Below are 8,981 nucleotides of genomic sequence, written 5' to 3' on the forward strand. Positions count from 1 at the left end.
AGAGACGGCAATCAGCAGAGCATACCTGCTGCTACCACAGTCTCCTGCCACATAAAGCGTTCTCGTTTCCTTTTAGAAAAACCACTGGTAATGTTCAGTGTGACCTGTGCCTCTGGCGCAGAAAAATCAACCATCTTACTACTTTGGCCATTATGATTGGTTCAGGGACAAACATATAACCTGGTGAGAACCAATAAGATGCCCTGAGACTTTCTCTGTAACTTCTAGAAAAGAGGGATTTCACTTTCCTCTTAGTCTTCAATCTCCATCCATTGGTGCAGAAATTCTGCCTGTGAAGAATGATGCCCACACCACAGAAGGCTAGGACAAGCGGTGGTGACAACACCTTGGTCTGATGAATTTCTGTCTCTAGGTCTAGACTGGCAAGTGCTACTGAGGGCTAGTTTCCCTATACAGGCTGACGAATTCCATGTCACCTTAGGTTACTGTGGGCGTGGTGTCACTCACTTTCAAGCACCCATTTCCATACTGACAATCATAGGGTTCTTTAGAGAGAAATAAGAACTCTCCCCTAGACATCAGCATGGCTTGGAGTCTGTTCTGTATCCAAGGACATCTGGTTCTTCATGTTCTGCATGCTAAGAAGCCCTCACACTTCACAGTTCCTTCCTCCTTCCTTCTCGCAATCTCCATCATTTTCCCTGACCCCAGTCTGGGCCACACCATACATGCCCACAGCATCTTGTGTCCTTTATAATTTTATTTATCATTAATTGTTACAAAATAAGGAACAGGATAGTTAGTTATATGATGTCTCTGGCTAGAATATAGAGTTCCCTTGGACAGGATAAATGTTCAGTGCATATTCTGTAAAAGAAAGAATGGCTAGCCTAGCATGGTGGCACATGCCTTTAATCCCAGCACTTGGTGGCACAAGGCAGGCAGATCTCTGTGAATTTAAGCCTAGGGAATACCAGGCTAGCCAGGGGTATACATCATAAGACCTTGTTCCAAATAGCAGCAGCAGTAGCAGTAGCAGCAGCAGCAGCAGCAGCAGCAACAACAACAACAATAACAACAATAAAAATACTATAAAACAAAACAACAAAAAGCCAAAACAAACAAACAAAAAAGGAGGAATGAATAAAGATATATAAAAAGACAGATCTGTATACGCCCATGTGAGAATAATGTGGACTTCCCCAGGGGTTCTGGAATTTCATTTACCTTGGCATCTATCAGAATAAGAAAGCCAATTGAATTATAAGTAAAATAAGGATAAAGTAAGGCTTAGTCAACATAAAAATATCAATGAAGGGCTGGAGAGATGGCTCAGTGGTTAAGAGCACTGACTGCTCTTCCAGAGGTCCTGAGTTTAATTCCCAGCAACCACATGGTGGCTCACAACCATCTATAAAGTGATCTGATGCCCTCTTCTGGCCTGCAGGTGTACATGCAGGCATAGCACTGTATACATAATAAATAAATAAATAAATAAATAAATAAATAAATAAATAAATCTTTAGAAAATATCAAATGAATTTGATTAATATTTAAGCATTAAGTGCTAAGTAAAATACAGCAATTGGGAAAAAGCATTAGCGATCTAGAAGAAGTAGCTTAGGAGATGAAATGAGAAAAGGGCTGAGGCAGTTCAGTATGAAGGGACAAGTCTGAGGGTCTTGGAGGAGCTGGAGGGGCTTGCTACAACACTGCAGCAGTAGGTACGTGGACAAAATAAAAGATGTGCTTAAATCATTTTTTTAAACTTCCTTATTCACTTGGCTCAAAATCAGATGTAATGCTTTTATGCTTCTGAACGAGAACTTAACTAGGTTTTCTTACAAACGTTTCTGAATTGAGACTACAATGAAATCAAAGAGTAAATGCTTTTGTTGCTGTGGACTGTAAGAAAGGAGAAGCAGTGAGCTGAGATAAAGCCTAGCTTGCAGATGAACAGGCCTCTAGATACCCAGAGATCCGGGCTCCACCAGCAACAGTTTCAGTGTCTTTTTCTCTAAGCCTGGGAAAGCTACTGAGAGTCGTCTTTTCTTTCTCCTTTACAGAGCCATCACAAAACTATGTTGAAGAACAAAGCCTTTCACACAATGAGCCATGGGAGTTCAAACAAGGACAATACAAACGCTTGTCTCTTGACTCCCTAAGTCTGACTGGAGATGGTCCATGACTGAAGTCTGGTAGCTGTAAGCTGCAGGGATGGTCGTCTCTTTAAGAGAAACTACTCATAACACTCCTGTTTGGGGCTTTTCTGCCCTTTAACCAGCATATTAATCTACAGAGTAACAACAACCCAAGCAGCCAGGAGGTGGTCCCATCTGAACTGTGGCACAATTTGCCTTTGTTGGCTGTGTGTGACTTTCGGGTTAGCCTCAGATACCATCCACTCAGCCATTTCTTTCCCATCTCAGGTCAATCTGATTCTCTCTTTTTTTGAGTTTTTCAAGACAGGGTTTCTCTGTGTAGCCTTGGCTGTCCTGGACTCGCTTTGTAGACCAGGCTGGCCTTGAACTCACAGCAATCCACCTGCCTCCGCCTCCTGAGTGCTGGGATTAAAGGTGTGCGCCGCCACCACCCAGCTTGATTCTTTCTTAATTCTGGACAAGAGTGTGAGCAGAATTGAGGGGCTAGACCTCGAGAAAGTCATTCCAGCAGCGTTCCCTTCTTGCCAGTATATAAGCCAAATACAAATGTTTTGGGAGGACTTTAAATGATCTTTAAAAATTGCTGTCTTGTTTCTTACATCTGTGAAATGGAAGTAACACTACCTCCCTTATCTCCTGCTTTCACAGGTTTATGGGGATGTTCAAATGTCAAAAATGTCTGCGCATATCTCCCAGAGCTCCTGTTTCCTCTAAGTATCATTACTGTAATAAATATGTCTGAAAAGGTGGAGAAGCCATTAGACAAGGCAATGATAACACTTTAGCACAGGGGTTTTCAACTGTGGCGACACAGACAACTGGGACCAGATACAGTAATGGTGGGAACACCCTTGGTTTCTCCCTCTGCAACACCCAGAAACACCCGTGGTGCCTGTGGACGCGCTCCCTCAGGTGGAAGGCCCCAGCCCCTGGCTGGATGCTGCACCTGGCCCACCTGAAAGCTGACGCTGCCCACGGGCAGGTAGCTGTGGTCCTCCAGCATGCTCAGGTACTCTGCCACCAAGGCAGCCGCATGCACCAGGCACATGGCGGCCTCTGTGAAGCACTTCTTCTTGGTGTGTTTTTCTGCCATGTTCTGGAGCCAGGTCAGCCGCAGGTCAGGAGATGCCTGGTAGCTCTTGGCAATTCTGAAGACAGATTGAGAAAGTTTCGTGGGCAACCTTGCAATGGCACCACTCTTACAGTGGGGGGCACTTTGATTTTCTTCTTCTTTTTCTTTTTCTTTTTAGTTTTTCGAGACAGGGTTTCTCTGTGTAGCCTTGGCTGTCCTGGACTCACTTTGTAGACCAGGCTGGCCTCAAACTCACAACAATCTGCCTGACTCTGTCTCCCAAGTGCTGGGATTAAAGGCATGTGCCACTACACCTTGCCTTCTTCACTAAAAAAAAAAAAGTTTTATTTTCCCATATAATATAGTTTTATTCACAATTTCAGAAAATAAGAGAAAAGGTAAACATTTTGTCCAAGTCTAGGTGACTAGGGTGTGCTGGATGCCAAGAAAGAACACTTAGGCCAGACATGGTAGTGCACACCTTTAATCCTAGCATTTGGGAGGCAGAGGCAGGTGGATCACTGTGAGTTCGAGGCCAGCCTGGTCTACAAAGCGAATCTAGGACAGCCAAGGCTACACAGAGAAACCCTGTCTTGAAAAACCAAAAATAAATAAATAAATAAATAAATAAATAAATAAATAAAATAAAGAAATAAAAATAAAAAATAAAATAAATAAATAAATAAAAACACTTAGTAGAAGTCTTATGGGAAAAAAGTCTGATAAAATGATGTCCATTTTCACGTATCTCAAGAAATATCCTTCCTTTTATTTCAAAGTTATAATGGAGGAAAAAGTACTATCCCTCTTATGATGGATCAGAGCATTTTACTTCTGTAAGTAATTTTCCACAAAACTACTGGACAAAGGGCTTAAAGTACACAGTAACTTCTGTCTCTGGTTCTGAGTATAACTGCAACACAAGCATACAGGAAACAATTCACACAGCAGTCAATGATCCTTTTCTCTCATCGTAGACAGAAGATAATATTTAAAATAAACATTGCATTTTAAGTTAAGGTGATCTTTCTGGAAATTTATGAATGAACAAACTCTAGTTTCTCATTAGTGTTCATATATTGTTGGATGTTACCCCGAAATTGTTCTTCTCATGATACCAATGATAACAACATTAGAAGGTGCTCCATTGGGGCTTGAGAGATGGCTCAGTGGTCAAGAGCTCTGATTGTTTTGGAAGATCTGGGTTTGATTTTCAGCACCCACTTGGTGGCTTATAACCATCTATAACTGCAGCCCCAGGGGATTTGATGCCCTCTTCTTGCCTCCATGGGCACCAGATACGTACAGGGTGCCCAGACATACATGTCAACAAAACATATGAATAAGATAAAAAATTAATAAAAAAGAAAAAGATGAAGTCCCATTGAGACAAATATCCAGATTCATAATGCCTTTCCTTTTTTTTCTTTGTTTTTTGTTTTTCAAGACAGGGTTTCTCTGTATAGCCTTAACCATTGTCCTAGAACTCTGTTTCTGTAGACCAGGCTGTTCTCGAACTCACATCAACCCACCTGCCTCTCCCTCCTGGGTGCTGGGATTAAAGGCGTGCGCCAACAACAATGCCCTTTCTCTCTACTCAGGAGAGTTTACCTGTACATGAGGTCCATGAGCATCTCAGGGTCTTCCTGGAATTCCCTCATTTTCACTGTATCATATAAAATGCTGTTTAGATTGCAGAGAAGTTCCTCCACCTGCAAAAAAGGAGAAATGCAAACAGTAAAGTGCAGGGCAAGGCGTGGCTCAGAGAGAGGCAGCGATCGAGGTGGAGAGAATTCAAGTCTTCTGGGCAGTTTTCATCTGTGCACTCCGAGGCCTGCAGGTGCTATGGCCTGGGATCCTGGGATGCAGCCCTGCATCCTTGCACCAGCTTCCTTTCTAACACCTTGGGATTAAAGTTTGAATGAGTTTTGGTTATCTGTGAACGGCAAAGGTTTAAAACTACTCTGGACTGTCAGGCTGTGTGAACCTACCCAGCGTAGGCCAAGGGCTGGACTTAAAAGGCAGACACAGGCTGCATCTTTCACTTACGGGCATCTTTTACTTGGCATCACTTTCTTTAGGACTTATCTTTTTTTTTTTTTTTTTTTTTTTTACAAGTTCTTCTTAACTGGGATCTTCCGGTCGGTGTGGTCCACACAAACTATTATCACTTGTGCTCCTTACTTCCTCTCCCTCTCTCCTAAATCCTACCCTAGAAATTTGATTGCTCTCTGCTACTATATTTCCAGACCACTATTTTTTCATTAATCACCCCTTTGTCTGTCTGTCTGTCTGTCTGTCTGTCTGTCTGTCTGTCTGTCTCTATCTATCTATCTATCTATCTATCTATCTATCTATCTATCTATCTATCTACTTTTTGGAGTGACAGGGATCAATCCCAGGGTTTTGTGTGTATTCTCGGCCCTACTACTAGATTACATTAACCCCTATACTCCCTTTCCTAAATCTTTGGTTTTTTTTCCCTTTATTTAAGTAGTTTATTCAGATTATATCTCACTTGCATCTTCCCGTTCTCCCCTCCCTCCCTCATTCATCCTATTCCCCTCCCCTAGGTCTGTGACAGAGAGGGACCTTGTCCCCCACTATAAAATCACAGCCTATCAGGTCTCTTCCTGGTAGCCTGCTTACTCTTCCTCTGAGTGTCACCAGGTCTCCCCACCCAGGGGAAGTGGTCTAATAGGGGGCACCAGAGTTCATGTCTGAGTCAGTCCCTGCTCTCCACACAATTGTGGAGCATGCGCTGTCCCTTGGCTAGATCTGGATAGGGGTACCATGTCTACTGCATGCATTGTCCTTGGTTGGTACAGTAGTTTGAGCAGACCCACGTGGGTCCAGATCTGCCAGCCTTAATGGTCTTCTTGTAGGTTTCTAAGATCTTCTGGATCCTTCTATTTCCCCATTCTTCCTTACCTCTCTCACCTAGAGTCCCATTAGGAAGTGCCAGTATCTATCCCAATCTCTGGCTAAGTGAAGACTTTCAAGGGACATCTCTGTTGGTCTAGTGTCCAATTATAAGTGAATATATGCCATGTGTATATTTCTGGGTTTTTTGTTTGTTTTTTGAGACAGGGTTTCTCTGTGTAGCCTTGGCTGTCCTGGACTTGCTTTGTAGACCATGCTGGTCTCAACCTCATAGGGATCCACCTGCCTCTGCCTCCTGAGCGCTGGGATTAAAGGGGTGCACCACACTACCCGGCCCCTTTCCTAAATTTTATACAGTATTTGTAACTGTATATTTATCACTTTTCTTGTGTCACCTCTTATTGTTTGGGGACCGTGCTCTCCAGGAGACTCGTGGCATCTTTTTTGTTTGTTTTGGTTTTGGTTTTGTTTTTGTTTTTTTCTGAGACAAGGTTTCTCTGTGTAACAGCGCTAGCTGTCCTGGAACTCACTCTGTAGACCAGGCTGGCCTTGAACTCACAGGGATCCGACTGCCTCTGCCTCCCAAGTGCTGGGATTAAAGGTATGTGTCACCACCGCCCGGCTGACTCTTGGCATCTTGGGAGTTTAGGACAGTGGTGCGTGTACTGCATTTCTTAAGCATGGAGACAGGCAAATATAGGACAGGTTATAAATATCTGCAAATCACATATATAACACACATAGTTTTATATACAAAAATATAAATATGTATGCTTATAACTGGTTAGTCTCAAATTCATGCATAAGACGAGGTATGTCCATGGGTCTACCTGCATGGGAAAATGAGTTGTCTGCATGGCCATGTCCTCTTCTGAATAGGCCAGAATTGTCCTCAAGGACCTTCTCAGGTGCTCTTCGTTGAAGTCCGGTGCTTTGCCTACCAAGGATGCCAGTGCCATGGTTACCTGCATCTTTACTCTTGCAAAGTTCTGCATCAGAAAAGATGAAGCAAACAAGAGACAGTCAGCAAGTAACTAATGGGAGGCTCCCAGTGTTTATTTAAGCATTTCCTTTTCTCTCAATAAATTGTGAGCTACACTCTGCACAAGATTCACATTACTGTTGAAATGGGTTGGATGGATTGTATGCTCCCATAAATCTGTCAGCCTCCCTTTAAATTTTCATTGTGTTTGGGCTGCCGCCACAATGCAAGGCTGAAATATTGTTAAAAGTTGGTCACAAGCTCTAGTGTCAGGAGTCTCTTAGAAAGTTCTAAGGCAGCCAGCCATTTGTTTGTTTGTTTGTTTGAGCAGGGTTTCATTGTATAACTCTGGCTGCCCTGGAGCTTTCTCTGTAGAGCAGGCTGGGCTCAAACTCACAGAGATCTGCTAAGGTAGTACTTTTGAGATTTTGGATTTGAAGTGAGTAGTAGCTTTTTTTGCATCTTCTTTTCTCTCAGGACTGTGGAAAAGCACAGCCACCCAAAGGAGCATATCCTACAGGTTTTTTTTTTTAAAGATGTATTTATTATTTACTTAATGTGCTGCCCACACGTGTGCCTGCACACCAGAAGAGGGCACCAGATCTTATTATAGATGGTTGTGAGCTGCCATATTGTTGCTGGGAATTGAACTCAGGACCTTTGGAAGAACAGACAATGCTCTTAATCTCTAAGCCATCTCTCCAGCCCTTTTATAGCTTTTAAACAGTTTTCCCTAACATATTGTGAGGACCAGGGCCAGGGGTATATGAGTTCAATTCCCAGAATTAACATAAAACAGACAAAAATAAGAGAAAGAAAAACAAAACCCCAGGGAGTCCCCATCGCTGGGCACACTTATCTGCTCCCTGATCCATCTGTAAATTCTTTTCTGAGGTTAGAGATCTTCTTTTACAAAGTTTAGAATAAAACATAGTGTTCCACCCCTTCTCAGACAGGGCTTTTCTGTCTGTCCTGTGACTTACTCTGTAGACCAGGCTGGTCTCGAACTCAGAGATCTGCCTGCCCCTACGTCCAGAGTGCTAGGGTTAAAGGTGTGCACTACCACACCCAGCTTTAAAACATTTTTTAAAAAGGTGCTTACTGACAGCAAGTAGAATCCCAAGCTTATATTCTTAAATATGCACAGACTAAGGCCAAGGTTTGCTATGAAACTGAGCCCCCAAATGTCTGTTTCACTTAAAATTCAGGTCCAAGCCAGGCATGATGACTCACAATTTTAATCCCAGCATTCGGGAGGTAGATCTCTGAGTTTGAGATCAGCCTGGTCTACACATTAAGTTTCAGGTCAGCCTGGCTAATATAGTGAGTTCCAGGACAGCCAGAGCTACATAGTGAGACCTTTCCTTTCTCACCCCCACCCAGGCCCAGATGACAATAATTTGTCATTCTTATCCACAAACTGTCCTGGTACCATCCAGAACTGGTGCTGATTCAGACTTTAGAACAGGATGCACTTTTCTGAATCCTTAACCTGGCCCTGTTGTTTGTCCTGTCGTATGCGGGAACTCTGGCTGCTGGGAAGCACCACAGCCTGCAGCCCTGCCTCACTCTCAGATGCTGGTGCCCATCTGCAGACTCCCTGGTGTCTTCCTCACAGGGCAGAAGTAAGAGCTACACCACAAAGCCCCCCTCTGCCTAGGCTTTGCCTTCATGCGCTCTCCGGATTCTGTGCTTACACTGGTGGCTCCAAAACTGAATCGCATGAGGAGGTACAGGGTGGCACAGGCTTGGCTCCGAGTGACGTCCATGCTGCTGCTGCAGTGATGTAGCACTCGCTGACACAGGTCCGCACACTGCTCCATCTCCTCCTCGAACAGCAGGTCTCCAAACTAGAAGAGGCACAGGGGGCCATTAGGCATCACTGAGCACTTTCACAAGCTCTCTGGCTGGCTGTCGCAGC

General features: G+C 43.7%; 1 protein-coding gene across 4 annotated transcripts in view; it reads right to left on the minus strand.

Moving 5' to 3' along the window:
- DOCK8 (dedicator of cytokinesis 8) overlaps nucleotides 1-8,981 on the minus strand; it is a 204,464-nt gene that overhangs the window by 24,583 nt on the left and 170,900 nt on the right. For all 4 annotated transcript variants that reach the window (XM_084771714.1, XM_084771715.1, XM_084771716.1 and 1 more), the window contains 4 exons: nucleotides 8,758-8,910; nucleotides 6,909-7,067; nucleotides 4,807-4,907; nucleotides 3,079-3,271 (listed from right to left, as the gene is read on the minus strand). In XM_084771714.1, coding sequence (XP_084627840.1) covers nucleotides 3,079-3,271; nucleotides 4,807-4,907; nucleotides 6,909-7,067; nucleotides 8,758-8,910 — 606 coding nt within the window. The remainder of the gene's footprint in view (nucleotides 1-3,078; nucleotides 3,272-4,806; nucleotides 4,908-6,908; nucleotides 7,068-8,757; nucleotides 8,911-8,981) is intronic.

This window comes from Acomys minous, assembly GCF_964271855.1.
Source record: "Acomys minous genome assembly, chromosome: 2".
Classification (NCBI taxonomy): domain Eukaryota; kingdom Metazoa; phylum Chordata; class Mammalia; order Rodentia; family Muridae; genus Acomys; species Acomys minous.